This window comes from Corella eumyota, chromosome 4 (genome assembly GCF_963082875.1).
Source record: "Corella eumyota chromosome 4, kaCorEumy4.1, whole genome shotgun sequence".
NCBI classification, from domain to species: domain Eukaryota; kingdom Metazoa; phylum Chordata; class Ascidiacea; order Phlebobranchia; family Corellidae; genus Corella; species Corella eumyota.
In genome coordinates, this window is record NC_137493.1 from 12211639 (window position 1) to 12232824 (window position 21186).

General features: G+C 29.3%; 2 protein-coding genes across 2 annotated transcripts; one reads left to right on the forward strand and one right to left on the reverse strand.

The window, feature by feature from the left end:
- Positions 1-1073: 1073 nt before the first annotated feature.
- On the reverse strand, positions 1074-18490 carry LOC145750852 (voltage-dependent calcium channel subunit alpha-2/delta-3-like). The gene is made up of 29 exons (XM_082566924.1): positions 18426-18490; positions 18012-18093; positions 17738-17860; positions 17553-17667; positions 17070-17186; positions 16714-16912; positions 16343-16493; positions 10503-10577; positions 9622-9711; positions 9012-9134; positions 8062-8190; positions 7471-7566; positions 7139-7272; positions 6779-6901; positions 6416-6533; positions 6118-6288; positions 5734-5935; positions 5400-5499; positions 5205-5315; positions 4887-5044; positions 4385-4473; positions 4088-4162; positions 3622-3780; positions 3395-3447; positions 2997-3089; positions 2693-2791; positions 2081-2201; positions 1704-1781; positions 1074-1537 (listed from the first exon to the last, which is right to left on the reverse strand). Exons 2-29 carry the CDS (start codon positions 18057-18059, stop codon positions 1319-1321), a joined length of 3369 nt encoding a protein of 1122 aa, XP_082423050.1. The 5' UTR covers positions 18060-18093; positions 18426-18490; the 3' UTR covers positions 1074-1318.
- LOC145749816 (uncharacterized) lies at positions 12316-15491 on the forward strand. The gene is made up of 5 exons (XM_082565679.1): positions 12316-12945; positions 13320-14151; positions 14265-14431; positions 14492-14610; positions 14786-15491. The coding sequence occupies exons 1-5, from the start codon at positions 12354-12356 to the stop codon at positions 15404-15406; spliced, it is 2331 nt and encodes a 776-aa protein (XP_082421805.1). The 5' UTR covers positions 12316-12353; the 3' UTR covers positions 15407-15491.
- Positions 18491-21186: the final 2696 nt, after the last annotated feature.

Below are 21186 nucleotides of genomic sequence, written 5' to 3' on the forward strand. Positions count from 1 at the left end.
ACCTCAGTCCCTACAATAACTTACATTAAATATTGTGTCATTGTTTTTCCAATAATAATCCAATTAATTTTCTTCCATATTTATTTTATTGGTTTGCAGTTTATTAAAACAAAAAAGTTAAATTAAACCGAACTATTTTGCTTTTCTAAACCGGAAAATAATGTTAAAGTGGGGCTGCATAAAACGAGGTAACGATTAGAAGGGTTTTTTTTAATGCCAGGGACCAATGAGGCTAAACAGTTATTCGACGACCTTATAGATTACGTACAGTTTAGATAACTACGATTGAAACTTACTTTTTATTTTAATTGACGATTATTACACCATTGAGCTTGTAACACCTTAAATGGATACTAAAAGTTTGACTTACTCAACTTTCAACTATTGTTATAAATTACCAAATAAAGAAGCTTGTGTATGGATTCGGAACAAGGTTGAACTAATTTGAAGTTGTTTTTTTAAATTAACTTATTTCATAATCACTTTACAACTCATGGACTTATGACACTAAAATAACTTTTAAAAGGATCAAACCTAAACAAAATTAAACTTCCTAACTATATAATTAAACACCATTACTTACAAAACAACAATGTATATAAAACGGTGTGTAAACTTGTATAAGGCTCTACTACTAAACAACTTAACTATTCCTTCCACCTTTGTAATACTGTATCACTTCTGCATTTTGTAAACACGCAATCCCTATCAGTAATTAGCGCGTCTGATTATTTTCTCGAGGCAAAACGTCGTTTACAATTTTCATAAGGTTCTTTATATAACGTCTCCTCCGTTATTTTAAATAGGTTATGTTAGTCGATTTTCTGTATGTTAGATTATGTTTTTGTACTTTAAATACAAATCTAAAATTTTGAACAGTATTGTTTTTTTTATTAAATTTTTATTATTGTAATTAACTAAAACTATAAAATAATCAAAAATACTGATAGATAGCGCTCTAAAACTAAACAGTTGACAAAAATGATAAAAAATAAAATAATCTAAAAAAAAATAAAAATAAAATATATTGCAATAATAAAATAATAAACATATCGATGGAATTTTTTATTTAACTTTTTTAACTGTTAGAAAACTATTATTTTTTGACCATTTAGCTAGTTCAAGTGATAAAAATTCGGTTTTAAAAAGGTTTTGATAATAACCTCTTAAATCAAAACGTCTGGCGATGACGTCAGAAAAATTCAATGACGTCACGACGGAGATCAAGAAATGTGGTGATGATGTCACAAAAAGGTCTGGCGTTGACGTCACAGACATCTAGGGATGAAATTATTCGAAACAAACGTTTTCCGCTGAATCAATGATGTGTGGGTATTACAAATAAAATGTCGTCAGAAAACAAAGCGCAAACCGCTACAATTAACATGTGGGTAGTGAGGCATGACACCCACGCGTTGTAAAATGTTCTTGTTTTAAAATTATGAGTTTGGTATCGCTGCAGAAACGGCGAAACACGATTCAATGAACTTTTAAGATAACTCGGCGCAGAGGTGCATGGTAACTCCATCTCTATTTCCTGAAAAATTAAAAAAATTTATAAAAAAATATTTTTTCTTTACCCCTAAGAGGATAGATTTTTGACTCAAAATCTTTTAGCTTGAAGTCTCACTTTATAAAAAAAAAGAATACCAGTGGTTGCGTTACACTTTTATTGCTGAGTCATAAACTGAAGTCACACTTACCCCTTTATCTATTTTAACACAACCCTGGGGTCGCCTTCTTTCCTTGTGTTCTCTCAATCTTTGACATCTTTGCTCGCTCTTATGTAAGATAGGAGTCAAGAAATTGAACAAAATATTTTTTTTAAATAAAATATTCCTTCACTTATACATATAATAAATCATTAAATTTAAATCATAAAGAAGACTTTAGGCATTTAATTAATGTGTTATAAGCATTATCATTGAAAATGACCTATAGATAAAAAGGAATACCTAACCTTGCATTGTCAGATACAACTTAGATCCTTAAGGCTTTAATACAAGTTACTCTATATCTATAGAAGGGTGTGTAAAAAAATTAAAAAATTTAATAAAGAAAGGATATATTCAATTTTAACTCCGCGAGCTGGTAATAATGGGTCTGATTTCCCATTACAATAACAATCAAAGTTTTCGTTGTTTTGTTGAGTTACAATCAGATAGAGATTTGATTTACTGATGTTGTATACTCCAAAATCCCTGAACAAAGGAAAGGCAACATTTAATAAATACGATATGTGCAGTAGGCAGGTATAAGAAAGGTTTTTAATTGTATAAAACTGAAATATGTCAAAAAAGGTAAAATTGAACTGGTGGCATAGTGTTTTAGTTATAACACCTAGTTTTGCAATACAAGGCCATTGGTTTGATACCCAGTGCTACCATGTCGTAATGCCCGTTAGTAAAACGCTAGAAACCGAAAAAGATCGCGCAGTGCCCAAAAAACAATCGACAAGTTAACAATAGGCTTAGTAATATTCACAAATGCCAAAGTCAATTAAAAACTGGATCAGGACCATTAAGCATTACTTAATGCTAAGGCTGTAAAGTCGGCCTTACCATATTAGTGATAAAAATATACAAAATTTGTTTAAATTAGCTACCTAAAAAATGTATAGTGCTGTTATATTGTTAACCTATTTAAATTTGGAATTTACTTGACCGTGGACGTTCACAAAATCGTTTTTTACCTGTTGCAGCCTGAATAACCTCCATCACAAATAGTATTATTAACATATGGAGTTTTGGATCTATTTGCTACAAACACTTCATATCGTTGGTGACAAGACCTTAAAAAATCAGTAAAAATATTAGGGTAAACCAATTTAGGTAATATTTTATTTGATAGCAAAAGAAGATTTATTAAATCAATCATAATTTACAACAAATTAAACATATTATAATTGAATTATTTAAAATATTGTTTTTTTTATGTTAGCAATATAAGAAGTTATATATTAGTTGGTTACAATTTGTTACGCACAATATTCTTACCGAAAATTGTCAGTATTTTGAAAGTTTTGTGCAGCTGTAGGTGTTGTTAATAACCAGGGTAACCATTTATAAACTGCTAGGTTCAATAACAACCTTAAAATTTAAAACATTTAAGTTTAAAAATTTAAATGCGGTATCTGCCTACATTATCGAATAACTGTTTGACCGAATGAACAAAGTTATAATTTCAAAACCAAGATTTTACTGAAATTTTGGTCAAAATTTTTACAAAAATTAAACAGCATTGTTTAAAAAAGTTAGGCCAGTGCGGGGTTTTATGTTTTATCGTTGGTAAAATGGCATAAACCATCACATATTTAACATAAAAATAGCTTTCATGAAAAATACAAAATAATGCTAAAAATGCAAGCTATTAAAACAGAAATGTCGTTATTTACCTTGAAAATTCTGTAATCCACCACATCAAATAACCTATCGTTGACGTAATCGGCTAAAAATATTTATTATTTAATTAAGAAAATTAACATCCAAAATATATTGATAAAATTAATTACATATAATTTTTAATAAAAAAAAAAAAAAAACTAATTGTTATTTTTTAACAGGTAAAACAACTTAACAGAATACATGTGGTTAATAGAATTGTAGGGTTATTTCGAATTACTTTTTGGAATAATTTTGGGCCACTATTGGTAGGAAAAGAGTCGTCTTCTGGCTCAAAACACATAGCTTGATAATCAACTAAATTGATTCGGTTAAACACTTCTACTTCTATAAGTTCCCTCATCACGTGACCTTGTACGCTTCCAAAAAAATTCCCAATCTATAAAAAAATGAGTAAATATTCATGAAACTTCAAAAAAAGTTATATTCGTTTTAATTTTTTTTCTAAAATGTTTCATAAACAATCTTTAGTGTCTAAGGCGCAGTAGGGTTGTGTACATTTTTAATCAAAGTTCCTATTTTTAGTTTCAACTGGTGGCATGGAGTAGTAAAATAAAGTTTTTTTAAAATTTTCTAGTTAACTTTTTAAACGTAAACCACATAAAAAAATAAAAGCTACAGAAACAAAACAAGTCATACAAAGTTTTAAAAAATTAAATTGTTTAAAACTGTTAATTAAAACTTACAATTCTGTCATCTCTTGCTAATATTATCATCGCATTTTCATCAACGACATAACATTCATAATTTACTTCCTCCATCTTAAAATAAGAATTTAAAATAAAGTTTTTTTTTAATTTAAAAACGACAGGTATCACAAAAACCAAAAAAATAATACATAATAAACACGCCATAAGATTTTTTAGAAAATTATAAAGCATTTAAACAGTGATAATAAACAATATATTAAAAAGTCAAAAATTTCAATTATTAAAACAGTTTAAGGTACGTAATAAAAAATGAGAAAAATTAATAATATTTACAGCATCAATACAGTTGACGTCATAAGTTTGAAATGCACGCTCCCAAAATTTTTGCCGAAATTTGTCGAATTTCATGAGAACCCCAGTAACTATAACATTGAATAAAAACAAATAGAATATAATCAAAAATCTGTATTAACCATAATTTTTTTTTTGCAATACGCTTAATTGGTTCATGTTAAAAGTTGATTTTATTATTTATGAAAATTGTTAATTATTTTTTCATAACTTTATTTTTTTTAACGGCTGTATTTACGCTCTAAACAAACAGTAGCATTTGTTACCCCGACGCAGTCTCCAATTGCATAAGGCAATTTGGGATAATACTTTAACATTCTGCCAATTAAATAACATACCAATCAGTGATTTGACTTGGCAAGAGTTCGTTCTGTTTATAGGGCCTTACTTAAAGTTGTTGCAAATTTGAAACTATTTAGATCGACTTAGGACCTTATACAACAAAGCCAGGCTGCCAGTTTTAAAACACTTATTGTTACAATACCTGCTAACACAGCACTGTTTTGCCGTACTGCCTTTGCAGCCACTATCACTTTGTTAGATCGTAAATTAATTGGTGTAGAGGGCAACGAATATAACCAGTCGTTTATTGGTAAAGAAACTGCTCGCCTGTACATTGCAGGGAAGCCATATCGAGTAAATCTAAAACAATTAAAAATGTTGAAGTTAGAATTTGAAAAAAAATTGAAAATTAAAAATAACAACAATTTTTTTAAAAATGCTTTAATTTTTAAAACACCAATTTTTATTTCAAATTTTATCAATACACATTAAAAAAAATAAATTAAAAGAAAAATTTTACTTGAAAATTTCCCTCGCTGTAGAGTTGTAAATATTTTCCACGTCTGCGTGCCAATATTTTCTCACCATTCCACTTCTTCCTACCATAAACGTCATTTGTATACCTTCCTGGCTAAAAAAATATCAACTTTGCATGTCAGTTTAAAGTAAGCAAAAAGTAAAAAATTGTCAAAAACTCATTGTCTAAAATTCCTACCTTGAAGTATTTCTGTAACGTTTATATTCTGACCACGCAGAAGGGAGGGCAGCAGAGAGGTAGACATCAAACAACAAACTATCCAGTAACTCATCGTTGCCTGAAAAAGAGATTATTATATAAAAAAATTTTAGGATACAAACTCAATTTTAGATGGGCGGGTAATCTATAGAGCAATGTGTTAAATGATACTAAACAGGGCTATATACTGGGTCAAGGTAACAATAATTACTCTATAGTTTGCACCTAAAGTCAGCCTTCTAACATCGAGAATAAATAAATGTGAAAAAATAAAACTGATTTTATAAAAAATTAAAACTTAAAAATTGCTTACATTTTAACGTCACGTTGTCCCGTTCCAATGCGTACAGTTTAAGCATTTGCAATTGGTTTAATTTTGCCACGTCATTATTTCTGTTTTTAGCTGAGCAATAGCGCCAGCTCTCGGCTACTGTAATACTACTGAGAGTCAGAGAACAAATAGCAGAAAGACGGTTTATACCTTTACTGTTTGCTATCATCAATGATTTTTGTATCTGTTTAAATGTAATACCAAATTTGTTTTAAAAAAATATAAATCAGTTAAAAAAGAAGTATTTTTTAATAATTTTCCATTAAAGAAAAATAGACTGGCGTTGGTGCGGTTCGAACCTAACACCTTTAGGTCTGAAACATTACGCCATTACCGGTAAACCACATATTACAACACTAAAAATACCTTATTGCAATATTCTTCGTTATAAATCGCGTCGTATCTTTTCTGCGTTAAATCATCGGAGTAATTAACTCTAGTATGGCCGTAACCGTTTGGTAAAACAAGAGCAAGACTGAAAGGAGTGCTACTAATGGGAAGGTAATAATAAGTTCCGGAGGTAATCAAAACTCGAGTCTAAAAATAGAAAAAAATTATAACAAAATTATTTAAAATCCCAAAATAGTTTTTGAATGTCAATTTCAACTATATTTTGTGGTCGATTTAAAACCAAATTAAAATTGTTAAAAAACATGAAAATTACCCAATTTTCCAGTGGTGTTATTATTTTTGGTGAATTTATTGAACCAGTATCGCCTTGCACCATCCCGCTACGAACCAATTCGTGAACCGAACCAGTTTCAAGTGTGTCAATATCATAACTAAACAATATTCAAAAAATTTTATTCGTGTTTTAGGTAATATTTATAATGTACGACTTTTACTTAATTTATTCTAAGGCTAATTTCAAGTAAATTTTCCAGCTTGTACCTTATTAGTACACCATTACTGTTTCATTTAAAATTTAGCTTTTCATTTAAAATTTAGGTCAGGAATTCAACCAGTTTTACAATTTTAATTGAACCTAAATTTTTGTACAAGTTTTAATTTTAATTTAATAAATTACCTATTGTACATCGGTTTGATTTTTATTCTACCATATTCATCAACGTAATTACTAGTAAGTCGTGGATGAAACATTATGTACCCATTATTAGTGATCATGTACACATATGCGTTAACCCCAACCCTGTATATATAATATAAAACATTAAATAACTTTCAATTTTAAGATATAGCCATTATTAAAGCTTTTAGGATACTTTTCTTTCAAAATAAATGTATAAAAAAAAAACTAACAAAATAGAACATCAAATTAAAAAAAATGCAAAAAACAAAATATTTCTAAAATAAAATAAATTTGAATAATTTTTAAAATATTTTAAAGTCAATATTAAAAAATATTACTGTATATTTGTTCGTGTACCTGTTTATTGGCATGGCATCTAGCATATCATTAATAGGAATATCAGTTGCCATAATTCCTAACATAGTAGGTGGTAAACCTGTTACGTTAGTCCGATATACCGGGGTTGCTACAGTCGATATTAAAATAAAATCCTATAACAATATATAAATAACAGAGTTATTTTGTGTTGCCAAATATTTTTTTAATGGAGGAACTTTAAAAAACGTTAAAAAGGAGAAAAAAATTATAAGAATTCTAAAGTATAAAAATGGCTTAACTTTTTAAACGACAAGACAAAAATAAAATTTATTAAAATTAACTTTCATTTAACGTCACATTATTTTTGTTACCTCGCCAACGTTAGTTCGATCAAAATAAGATTTGGTCCAAACTGTGTGATGATCTTTTCTAAACGCTAGAGGTCGGTTTAACACACCCACGTGGTGCTAAAAAAACGTGACATGGTTAATAAATCACGTGACATAACAAAATAAATCACGTGACATTTTAAATAAATTATTTGATACATAGTTTTAATACCAATAGGCAAAAAATTTCCAATGTTAGTGAATGTAATTACGTCATTGACTTAAAATGCATTTTTATTATTGTTCTACGAAATTTATATATTGTTCTACGAAATAAAGTCTTGTTTTATATTAGTAACCGTATTTAATCTGTAGTAAATAGTTATTGTTTTGACTACAAAGTTCACCACAAAAATAGTTTAGAGTAATGATTATTCTTATTTCTAACAACAACAAACAACTGAGCAATAAATTTTAAAAAATTGTCAGTTATTTCAAAAAAAATTTTACTTATTTGAGTTAAGTTCATAAGTTTAAGCATTCCTACATTTACAGTTACTCCTTCGAGTATAAAACAAAAAAGTAAAATACAAAAATTACGCCTAAAAATAGTAAAAACAAACAGATGCTTACCAGGACTTGTTCTGTAACACTGTTTGGGCTTTCGACTTGAGTAAAATATCCGTTATTATTACATGCCATCTGTTTAACTGGCTCCATGTAATCTTTTTCCTGACCAACTAGATATGCGAAAACCCGAAACTGAAAACAAAAAATTTAAATTTGTAAGTAAAAGACGAAAAATATTGTCTACGGTCTACCAAAACAAAAATTGAACCCGTAAAAGTACTATGAACAATATGTGAAATTAGGGTGAGGGTATAAACGTAGGGTTATATATAAATATATAGTTTCAGTACCTGAAAAAGTAAAAAAAAAATGCTAGAACTATAAAAGTAACGAGTTTGTTCTAGGAATGTAAACTAAAAGTAATGCCAAAACATAATTAACGTTTTTTAAATATTTTTATCTTAATTTAGGTAATTTAATTATTTTGACATTTATTTGACCAATTCGTAAACCGTATTATCTCGAAATAAAGTAATTTAAAAATTAGAATTTTTTTTAAAGAATTAAGATTAAGATAACTATCTTAACATTACTAAGTTAGTTTAGAAATCTAATCCTAACTTTTGGTTAAATGCAATTTATTAACATTCCGTATTTAACCCCATTTAAAAGTTTAAGTATATTTACACTTTAATTATAACGTTTTTTCGCTTCAATCATGCAATACAAACTAAACAAAATCGAATCATTTTTTCCAGTTATTTGAAAAAAATAAATATTCGCGTTTTTAAATGTAAATATGGCAAGTGTTTGTGACGACATAAAATATATGACGTCATTAGTTCGTTTTAATGCGTATGGAAAATTTCAAGATAACGCACGTCCATCAAATTTAGATATGGATAACTTTTAAAATGACAATTTTAATAATATTTTGATACGTAGTGAGGGATATGTAAAAAAACAAACAAAATGCATATATATATAGCTGTATAGGGTAAAGGTAAACTTACGTGAAATGATCGAGTCTGGTTCGCGACTTGTTCAAAAACTCGCTGATGATTTTCAGCCGCTCCGTCAGTAATCAACATAATAGCACAATTACAACCACTACCCCCACCATCTTTACCATGAAACTAAACCAAACAAAAACTTATTATTTATTAGCATTTTAAAAGTAAGTTAGTATACTGTAAAAGTAAACTATAGCAGAATAGACACATTAAATTTGCGAAAATTAGGTAGGTAGCCTTAATAAGGAAATGAATGCCCAAACTTGACAGTTAGTAGGTTAGAGGTCATATTTTTTATTAATTTTACTTAAATTTTGTTCAACTGCAGATTTAAACATTAAAAAAATGACAAACAGCAAAATCCAAACCCTAGACAACCATTTTTTATAGAGATAATGTAATGTGTATATAATTGTATCTTGTTAATTATTGCAGACAAAAAGACAGCCACATGTTAATTAACAATGGTTTCAAATCCCCAAACGCATAATTACATAAAAGTAATTGAACAAAACACAACACATGGACGTTTGGTGAGACCCTATACCCAAACCACATCTATCAATATAAAACATATGATATCTATGGCACAGTACGTCGGCCTACTTACCCTTGTCATTATATCTAAAGCGGACTGCAGTGCTATTTCGAACATAGCGATATTCCTTGTTTCAATGTTGCCCAGACGTCTCAAAACGTTCTAAACAGGAAGACATGTTAAAGTGATAAAGAAGGCGAATACACAGTTCTCTTAACTGTTTCTTATGACATTGCTTTAAGTTTAAAAGTATTTGCTTTTTATTTCGGAAATTCCGACGTTTTATTTATATTTTTAAATTGTAAATAGCGGGAGTGAAATAACTTGGTTCTTGGTAATGATTTTCTAATGGTTTTGTTGATATAGAAATGCTGCTACAATTAGAAATCATTATATTTCAAAATGACCTGTTACTTGACATTTGCCTTTTCACAAAGAATATGAATTTTAACTATCCCAGTAGATTAAACATATACCATTAAAATACACAAAGTTTATTTACCATAAGTTACTAGTAGACTATACCATTAGTTATTAATAACGTTAAATATAATAACAAATTTAATTTGTAGTTTTTTATAATAATTTTTTTTTGTTTTAAAAGTAACTTTAAATCATTGATTTATCTTAATTTTTAAAAAGATAAAATAGCGAAAGTTGTTTGGTTATATGGGGTAATGTAAATATTTGCAAATCATTTTCTAAATGACAAATTTTGCGTATACCAAGACTTAAGATATTAAATATGATACAAAAGCAATTATTTTATTATAATACACTTCTTAAGAAAAGAAAAAAAATATTTAAAATATCTAAAACATAAACAAATATATTAAAAAATAGATTAAAAAAATTTCAATGACTAAAGCTACATAAGCAATTGAATTTATGTAAAAACATTTTTTTTATATGACGTCACTTAATAAAAAAATCAAAACCCGGAAGTTACTAACCTCTTTGTTCCCACGGTCAGCTCGCACCAGAGTTTCGTTAAAACAAGGTTCGACTGCCTCCGCTTCTCCACTGAACTGGAACAAAAATAAAGTCACGTGATCAGTCGAGTCACTTATATACAAGCGCGCGGAAAATTCGATTTTAAAAAAAGAAATATAGAGTTCGTAAGAGAATGTGTCTTAAATTTATAACTTAGAGTGTAAGGCTTAATAAAAAAAAAGAAAAATATTTTTTGTAAATAAATTTAGATGAAGATATTTTGCGCCAAAATTGCAAATATCATACTTTAAGCGTTTTTTTAATATATTTTAAAAGATAAACCATGTCTACATCCCTATAATGTATATTAAATGATACCTATCAGCCTCCCACAAATTTAAATCCACCAATAAAATTGGATTAAAAGTAAGACGACTGAAAAAATACAAAAGACCAGATAAAATAGCAATAAATTACATCGCACATTCAATTCACGTTTATACAAGATTCTATTGTAAGTTCCAAAACCCCCGCCGAGACAAGGTTAAGAACAGAAAGTAAAGTTTGCCATTTATTATATTTGTCAAGTGCAAATGTGACTAAAAAATTTATTTAAAATAGGATTTACAATTTTCTATGTTTAGCTAAGGTAAACACCTTTTGAGTATTACATTATTTACTTTATTTTGCTTGGTGCTTTAATGTTTGTTAGTACACCGGCAAAAGAGAATATTGCCAAACAGATTAATATTTACATCCAAATAAAGTAAAATAGAGTAAATAAAACAAATAGTTTAATTTTAAGGTTTTAATGTTAACGAAATATAGAAATGTACATACATGCCATCATTTAAGACAAATTGTAAAACTAGTAAATTTCTAAGCCAATGTATCATAAAAAAACTATTGTCAGTTTACCAAACTAAAAAGGAAACTTTTTTATTTAAATTAGGGCCGTGAATATAATTCAAAAAAGGGGGAATACGTGCACTTGACAATAGAAAAAAAAAGTTTTACATATTGGGGGAAACACCTGTTTGTTGATTGTCGTTAATAAAGTTATTAAAAAGTCGACGTGACCGTGTGTCACTTTAAGCTAAGTTAAAAATAAAAAGTCTGTCAGGATGGTTAACCCTGTTTAGTTGAGTATGATCGTTTTAGTTAAGCATGGACATGTAATAGTGGTTTCCTGAAATAATGATTTGTTAGAATATGGAAAGGGCAAAAGTAAAAGTTAGCAAACAGAATTTGCCGCGATGTATTTACCTTTAATGTTGACTTCATATAATGTTTGTGGCGCTTATGAACTGTTATTAAAGATAAAAAAAAACTTCCTAGTGAAAAACTTAAAAAGATCAAAAGCCCAAATATAGAATTGCGCAAACACTCTAACTAGCTATTGTATATATAGGCTAAATCAGTAACCTGCTATTGTACTACAGATGCAAGTGCAGAAATGAAGTGTTAGCCAGGCTAGAACTGTCAGTGCGGGAATTCAAAAAACTTATCAATTACGCTCAGTAATAATATTGAAGTTTGGTGTTAGTTTGTGGTCATTTTATAGCAATTGTGGCTTTTTACGACCAATTTTGTTTTTATATTAGCCACTCAAACGAGACGTTGCAATTTACGACAGGTATTTGATAGTAAACAGTGTAACAGATAGCTGGGTGGCTTTGGCTATAAATTAAATAAAGTGCTACTTGTTTATCATATTAAAATTGTAAGTAATTTCTTAAAAGACCCCAAAACTTTTATTTTTTGCAGGCTGAACTAAAATTATTAGCCCTTAAAAGGGCAAAAAAGTGTATTAGGTAAATGGCTAAATTTAGGTATTGTGACGTCACAATGAAGTAGTACACAAAGTCAGCATGTGGAAAAATATTTTGTTTTTGTTTTGCTTTACTGCTTCAATTGGTTTCGGAAAGATAAATAAACCGAATTTACGAACTCAGGAGTGTTTAAAAACGTCAACCTATGTAAGGGATCCAACCAAGTTTGTTTGCAAAGACCTTGGCTTGTGCTACAAACACTATTGCCAACAAATAACGCGAAGGTGTAACTCTTGTAGTAACGGAACAAGAAAATCTAGCTGTAACTTTCCTAGCAATACTACACAACCTTTGTTGGAAGAAGTAAAACCTGAAATTTACCCCGGAAAAAATTATGATTTTCCCGCAGATGACGCGAAAATTCCCGGGCTATTTACGATCAAAGTACAAGAGCTAAAATGTACTGGATTCTTAGGTTCGGTTCGTTTAAAAAAAAAAGAAAAGGAACCAAAGTTGTTTGTAACTGCGGCTGGCTGCGTTATTGATTTCAAGGTGAGTTGCCAAATCAGAAAAGGTAGCACTTTAAGTGATGTAATTTGGGACAAACGAAAATGTTTTGGGAACCCGGATTCTCACATTTTGAGCGTGTCAAAAGGATTTAGATCATATAGTGCTGTTATTTCTTTTAACAGTAAGTACAAAATCCAATTTTTTTATCATGTTTGTAAATCAACAATAATGTAATCATAAAAAGATATTTATATTTATGTAGTAATGACCGGTAGCTTGGTGCAGTAAGTAGTAATGACCGGTAGCTTGGTGCAGTGGTTAAACTTTAGGCTTATACTGTCCCTGAGTAAGTCACTACAAACGGTATAAACTCCTGCTGTGCCAACAATTAAGTTTAACAATTGGGCAAATATAATCTATATTATAACATCCCAAACTGCCAAAGGGAACTCAAGACTGGGCGGGGTAACTTATATTATTCTATGTTTAGGTCGTGGAGTCGACCTTCCTACATCAAGGGTAAATACATTTATTTAACCCTTGTTTATTTAACAGATCGTAGCATAACAATTCCATTAAACAACCACAACATTCTAATACCCAGACAGTATATGGAATGTGGAGATTGTAAACACGACGTGGCTATCATCAAGTTATCAAATAGAGACATAGAACAGTTAGACGTGGGCATCGAAGACTCCTATCTACTTACATCTGTCACTAAACAACACTTACTTGAAGCGCCAGTCACTATAACTCTTGGCGATATGCTGAGACAGTCAACAAACACAAAACACGGGCATCTCACTACAGTTCGAAAAAACAAAATTTGTCTGCAAGTTAATGGTTCAAACTGGGACAATTCTTATTCAAAAATGGTTACCGGGAGCCCCGTGTCGCTTATGTCACAAAAAGTGAAAATTTCAAATACAACAAAAACTTGGGGAAACACTACTAGTAGTGACGTCACTTTATTAAACGAAGAAATTCAGCCTTACCGTAAACAAGCAGTTGGTATGACAACATTAGTTATTCATACTCGGCCTTTAAAGAAAAAACAAAATACAAATTCACAGACGAAAAGTTGGCTTCAACAACTAGTAGACCACCACTCAAGGCGCAAATCTCATTTTGGTAATAAAAAGAGGGATGTCGACGAAAAAGATGAAACCGAACATTCAGTCAACGATTTTGCTACCATATCTGCAGTCAGATTTTCACGGGAGTTTCTGAATTTTATCGAGAATTGGCTGACACTGCGCAAGACGACCACGTGTTATGAGGTCAGCGATATTATTCATTCGAACTACGACTGTTTTCCGCCAATGCCCATGTCCAACGTTAACGATTCGTTGTGCCTCTGCGCACGTGGCTGGACCAGCGAAAAGTAATTATAAATTATAGACATTTTATATTTTTTAAATTTATCCTTGATGTGAAAATGCAGACAAAAGCCATTTAGATGCGTATCAAAAATGTCTTTATTACTTTTATTTTTAGAGAATTTTGTAAACTGTCAGAAGGTGGCAGTACAGAGGTCTGCAAGTGGTACAATAATACAAAATCGATGGTTTGTGACCAGCCAATGATAAACCTTAATTTCAAAAAGATGCCACAAAACAGAAATGGCTACGCTACAAACCCGTTTACCAATTTAACAATTCCAGGTATGTTATAAAAATTTTAAACAAAACTTGAGATTTATTTCAAATTTTCTTCTTTTTTAGGAGATACAAAAATACTGAGCCTGACTAGCAACTTTATTGAAAGTGATAGCACATTACCCGAAGCTTTACGACATCTTTCTTCATTACAACACTTAGTACTAGACTGCAACAACATTAACGTAAGTAGCAATTTAGGATAAAATTATTAAAATCATGTAAGCAATATTTCTTTTATTACTGAATTTCTAAAAACGTTATAGTTTAATTAAAATGCCGTAATCTTATAATATAAAGCTTTGAACATAAAACAACGCAATTTTTTAAAATCAAAATTTTAATTTTTTTTTTTTTTAGACGAAGCTAACTAGGATATTTCGAAACGCTAGAAGCCTTACAACACTTTCTGTCCGACGAAATAACATAACAACGCTCGCTGGTAACACTTTTCTGCGAAACAAAAAACTATTTAAACTAACTTTATCCAGCAACGAGATAAGATCAATATCTAGAAAAATATTTCGCAAGCAAAATATATTAGAGGTCCTGGATTTAAAGGATAATTACATTAAAAAACTTTCGCCGAAAAGTTTTCGCAAAAACGTTGCGCTTCGTCAAATAAATCTCAGTCGTAATAAACTAACAGTGCTTCCAAATGGTTTGTTCAAAAACAACGTGAACCTATACGAAATATCCCTAGACCATAATCTTTTGGAAACACTGCCGGTAGGAATTTTTCGGTACTGCCCCGAGTTGCATCGCGTAACCCTTAACAACAACAAATTAATTTCCGTCCCACGTGACCTGTTTAGCATGAACTGTCACTTGCTTTTCGCAAATTTTGACGACAACAAAATCGCAGAGTTGCCAAACAATTTTTTTCAACATCAAGATTTTTTAAAAGAAGCGTCGTTTCGAAGAAATATAAAACTCGATGAAAATCGAAAACTTGGTACCACCAAAAACATAATTTTTTAATATCATTTAACTATATTTTTTATTAGTTAATCAATTGTAAATTCTAAAAAAATTTAAAAATGTAAAACCAGCATGTAACGTCTTTCTAGCCTTTTTCAGCATATTTAAGAAACACTTTTTTATATTACTATAAAATGCAAACTTATATTATATAAAATGTCGTAGTTCGTAAATAATTAAGGCACAAAAATGCAAGTGTGGTTGCCAGAGACATTACTTATTTATTAAAAAGCCTGAAAGTTAATAGGCTCAAAGAGTCAGTTTACATGACTCTGCTAGTATTTTATTCAGTAGTAATATATCATAAATTGACAAGCTGATTAATATTAAGATATTATATTTTTAAAGTTTAAGTTTTGGGTTTTAATGTTTTTTTTAAGAAAAAACGTATATGCCTAACCCTTTACTTAAATAGTATTTTACTAAGCTTGGAAAGTAGATTAAAATTAAGTTTAATTGAGTGGAATTACTTGTTCCTAAAACCTATTCAAAAGCACTTTCCCAAATAAATTATTGATTAGGATTATCCTATTACACATCGCTTTTACTACGATTAATACATTTTTTATTGTTATATGACGTCACACGCGTTTTTGTATAACTTTCTCCTTCATGTTAAAGCATGTCGTCCCAGTTGTAACATAGGGTAACTTTTGTTACCCCGACTAGGTTTTGAGGCGCCTTTGGCAGTTTTGAATATTATTAAGCATTTTGCCAGTTAATTAACCTCTCAACTGATTTTGGCCTTTATTGAAAATCGTATTGCTTACAACGCCTTACTAAGGGGCGCTAGACATATAGGCAGTGGGAATCAAACTAATGACCCCATGTTGTGAAGCCCAGTGTTCTACATATTACACCATGCCGCTGATAAACATAACCTAATTTTGGTACAAACTACAAAAAGTCTATACTGGTAAAATTTATAGTGCTTACTGTTAGTACGTTGAAAAAGTCATTGTCACCCAGAGTATCCAGCAAAGTCTTTACAGCGTCCACAGCTATGGAAATCTTAAGTCCTGTCATGCTTCCACTTCTATCAAGTAAAATAAGCATGTCCTTCGGGTAAGAGGCCGCCTGTGTATACCTAAAAAATAAAGTTTTTTAAGATTTAAATATCTTTAATTTTCCATGTATGCACTACAAAATAATTTAAATTGGCAATTCAAAGGTTATATCATTTCCAATTTTATAATAAACATAAAAAATTATATTTAAATTAATTTCCTAAAATGTTACAAAAAATGCTATAAAAACTTTAAATTCGATTCTATAACATAAAATAATAAATTAAATACACTATTTACCATATTTGTGTTCTTGAGTCGTATATGTTAGGCTGTCCATTGGGCTTTTGCATCATCCACTGAAAACCTGGATATATTCTCAGGTAGCCTTCTACCGAACCGAAATATTGCCACTTTAAAGATGGATCTCGTTTGTCGTTTTCTATAAACTGCTTGTTTAAGGCTTTAGACCATTGCACCGACTTTAATAAATTTGTGCCTGCAAAACAATTGTTAATACAAAAGTTATTGGGATTGTCTTTAAGTTAAGTTAGAAATTTGAGTTTTAAATAAAACATTGGTGTTTATAGATTTTTGGGACCAAATAAAATAAAAGTTTTTTTACAGTAAGTTAATATAAAAACGAAATAATTTACCTTGACAGTACACATTAAAAGGAACTTGAACGATTGACTGATTCAAGTTGACATCTCTCTCGAATCTTCCGTTCTTTTTAAAGTTCATTGACCTTTTGAGCATTGCATAATCGTTGTCTGCTTAAACACAGACGGGCGGTTAATCGATTTAGATCAAATATAAAAACAGGAAAACTTGGGATATGACAGTTTTAGAAGAATTTGGCGTGTTAATGTAATTAAATATCGATATTTGAACTTTTTATGTAGCTTAAAAGGGTTAATTAAGGTTACCAATCACATGTACAGTTTGTCATTTTTGAATAAAGCCGTTTGAAAATTTAAAAATTAAAATAAAATTATTGAAAATTTTAAAATAGTTTTTATAAGTACTCTTTAAATGCTACACAAAAATCTACAGACAAAAAATACGAATAAAAAATTACTTTTTTTATAAATGTAATGCATTATTTAAAATAAAATATAAACAAAAAAGACTTTAACCTTCAGAATAAAGTGGTGAATCAGTGTTAACATATTGAATATTAACATATGTGTTATTAGGTTTTGCTGTCCAGCTGTAAGACTGTGCAGCCTTCTCACCAACCGCTACTGACCTCTAAAAACCAAAATAACAAGCTAAATAAGTAATTTTTTTTGATTAAAAGCTAATATTTTTATGTTTTTACCTTAACAGCACTTTCTCTTTTATGTAACATCTTTTCAAGGTCGCGCGCAAAACTTCGAATTAATTTCGACCCGTTCAGTTTATGAACTGAGAACTCTTGGTGGGCATAACGAAAATCGTAAATCTAAAAAAAATCAAACACAAAAAACAAATGGTAAAATACAACAACTACAAAAAAAATCAAAAATTATTCGATAAAATTATATTAAATGTCATTTTTAAAAGGAAGTTTTATAAGGACAATAGATTTGTTTACAAATGTCATTGTTACTTACGCCTTTCATGATGTCATAACCGCTAAATTTTGTCAGCATAGAATCCATATTATCGCCAAATGTTTGCGCTAATTCGTTATTTCTAAAAAATAATAACAAATATAAAAAAAGTTAATTAAACAGTTTGCAATTAGCAATGGTAATTCTAGAAACTGTGTTTAATATATTTTATTTTTGTTTTAATTCAATATTTAATTTTAAAAAATACAATTTTTGAACGTCAACTGTATTGCATATTTATAATAAACCAAAATTTATTTTAAGAATTATTTGAATTTTAAGTGATTAGAAAATTGACGTATTGGCTAACAAATCAATAACTTTTTCTTTAATGGTAACTGATTGGAGATTTTTGGAATAAAAAAGAGTACTGATACATTAAACTACTTTTATACATATAAATAAAACACTTACCTAAATGAGTTTAATTTTACTGCATATACACAAGCTGGTACAAATCCGTTATGATTTGATTGAAAAAATGGAAATCCAAGAGTTAAGGCAAAATACCAAATTATTAATTTAGCCATATGTTTGTGGGGGTAAATATTGAAATTTGGCATTACTGTTTATTTACATTACAATCTATCAAAATCGGTGAAAACGACATTAGTATATAAGTACATATTATTAAGAGCTAGTCTATATGTTATACTTTCTCTTTATATGACATAATGTACATTTAATTAAAAAAAAACAAGTAAAGGGATTTAAGTTGTCGCTTTGTCCAAGTCAAAATATTTGCAAAGATTTTGTATTTGACTTCTAGCAACCTAGAACCAAAAAGCGACTAAAATTCAGTAAACACGGATCAATAATTTATGTGCTTAAATGTTCCTCAATGACCCGTAGAAGAAATAAACAACAGCTTGCTGTAATGAATATATCTTAATCGGCTTTTAGTTAATAAATTAGTAGTTAGTATTCGGCAGACCTCATGCCTTTAAGGAACGGTATTAATATCTACTAATCTTTGAATTATTGAAAAGTTATTTCTTTCTACAACTAGCTTTTAAAACCTTACCTAACATTACCTGTCTTTCTAACTGTCTTACTGTCGGCTATATTTACATACATTACGCAATTTTACTTTTAAATACATTAAAATATTTTAACTAAGAGCAAAATCTATTTAATTTTCTTGTTTTTATGCTTACCACTAAATCTACTATAGGACATGAACTTAACAACTAAAGTTTAAAAACATCAAATTCTGGTAGGCTGTCAACATCTCCAAACAATGCTTGCAAGGCCCAAGGGAATTTCTGTATGTTTTGCAATCATTTGTACAGAAAAACGCCGTTTCGTTTAGTAATCAATAAACACGAGGCTTGACAAAAGAGAAGGCGAATTTCTCATTTATATTTCTGCAGATTTCAAGATTTTAGTCAAACGACTCTTACGTTAAACATATGTCACGTTGTGCATGTTTCTTAATTAACAAAAATGCAGCAAGAAGTGACATCCTTTTTCATTTACCTTTGGTATTTTTAAGCGGATTGGTTTGGAAAAACATAGCTTTTAATTAACAAATTATTGCTTAATTTTAAGCATATCATTTGCCAGAAATGTCATATTAGTTTAATAGTTAGTGTTAATGTTAAACATTTAACAATAGCCTATACCCAAAAACAAGTAAAAACCGATATGCCAAAAACTGTTAAATTTATAAAACTAAAGCCTTAGGTTCGATTCCCGCTACATACCTTGTCTTTTGATTAAGTTTTGACAAGTTTTGATAGTGAGTAATCCCTGTAGTTGGTGGTCCTCGCAAAATTTAAAATTACTTGACACTAAAATATATTTATATACTCCAATGCTATTCTCTAAATAAATATACTATTAACCTTAATCAATAATCGCTATACTTAATAAAAGGTTATTATTATTTTATAATCGCGATAACTCGTGTTTATTGCCCTTGTTACTTTTATGGTTCTAGCATTTTGTTACTTTTAACGTCCTGCATTTTTTTAGAGCTGTAAACTAAAAATAATCACTGATAAATTAGGTTAAATCCTGAAACTGCAACACTTAACTTAACTAAAAAGTAGTTGAAACGTACCAAAAACAAACAAAAAAGTTTAAAGACGTTTTTTTCCAATTAAAAACAACTAAAAGTAGCCGTAAAGTAAAAAGTATATAACGTTGGCTTTATTTTATATCACCTTTTATTTTTTATTTAATTAACACATTGTCAGCATAAATCAAAGGCAGTAACCGCTAAAATGCTATAACTAATTCGATTTAATTTAAGCCTACTTACTATAACAGAATGAAACACTTTAAATCTTAAACACATTTTTTCCCATTGGCTTTAAAGCGTAATCCAAATTTTTTAAAGCAATGAAGTGATATTTTTTTTCTTAAAATGGAGCGAATGTCAATTACAATTTAACCTATGTTATTTTTTTAGTTAAATTTATTTCGCTATCTTATAAAACATGTTATATACAGCCAACTGTACTCTTGTTACGGCGACATTTCGTATAAATAATAAATGCTGACATTTAAAAACAAAAATTGTATTTCTTAATTACAAGAAAAACTTGTACATTTGTTTACTTAGCTGTCTAAGATACATTTCTAATGCAGTAAAATATCTGTTCCACTGTCTTTTTAATTCTAAATTTATGTTCTGTAAGATTTTTGCGACATGACTGTAGTTGTATGTTAAACTTGTGAACAACGCTAGTATTTTTTAAATTATAAATAATTACAAAATTCAATCAAAAAAATATTTTTATCCATTTATTAAATCTATAATTTACCAGCATAGAGACGTTTAAATTCCAAATCTTATCTAAGCAATTATCTAATACCAAAATCGGATAATTTGAAGTTATACAAGCGTTGGTAATTGCCATTTTTTTCTTTTTTCTATACTAGTTTTTGCCTTAAAATATAACTGTAACTTCAAAACAACTAACAAACGAGTTTTTAACTATTCCTTAGAACCAGCAATTCTTTAAAACCCCTATTTAAATAGTGTCTTTATAATGTAATAAATAACGACCGAAAGCCTATACTTCGCGAAACCGCGCTGTCTGTATTAATTATTTATAAACAGTAGTTGGCAAAACTATCAGCTCTGGGATTTCCCCCTAATGTTCTAAAACTTAATCGTTGCCAAATAAAAATAATTAATTAAATAATTTTTTTTTTAAATCAAAAT

What these genes read in the sequence shown, in the direction of transcription:
- LOC145750852 (XM_082566924.1), bottom strand. Translation starts at nt 18,059, where the DNA reads ATGGATTCTATGCTGACAAAATTTAGCGGTTATGACATCATGAAAGGC. An exon ending in TTTTAATGTGTACTGTCAAG is followed by an intron (nt 16,913 to 17,069) that starts GTAAATTATTTC and finishes ATTGTTTTGCAG; the next exon opens with GCACAAATTTATTAAAGTCG. An exon ending in CGTTACAGAAATACTTCAAG is followed by an intron (nt 5,316 to 5,399) that starts GTAGGAATTTTA and finishes ATATTTTTTTAG; the next exon opens with CCAGGAAGGTATACAAATGA.
- LOC145749816 (XM_082565679.1), top strand. Translation starts at nt 12,354, where the DNA reads ATGTGGAAAAATATTTTGTTTTTGTTTTGCTTTACTGCTTCAATTGGT. An exon ending in CGTGGCTGGACCAGCGAAAA is followed by an intron (nt 14,152 to 14,264) that starts GTAATTATAAAT and finishes TTTTATTTTTAG; the next exon opens with AGAATTTTGTAAACTGTCAG. An exon ending in TAGACTGCAACAACATTAAC is followed by an intron (nt 14,611 to 14,785) that starts GTAAGTAGCAAT and finishes TTTTTTTTTTAG; the next exon opens with ACGAAGCTAACTAGGATATT.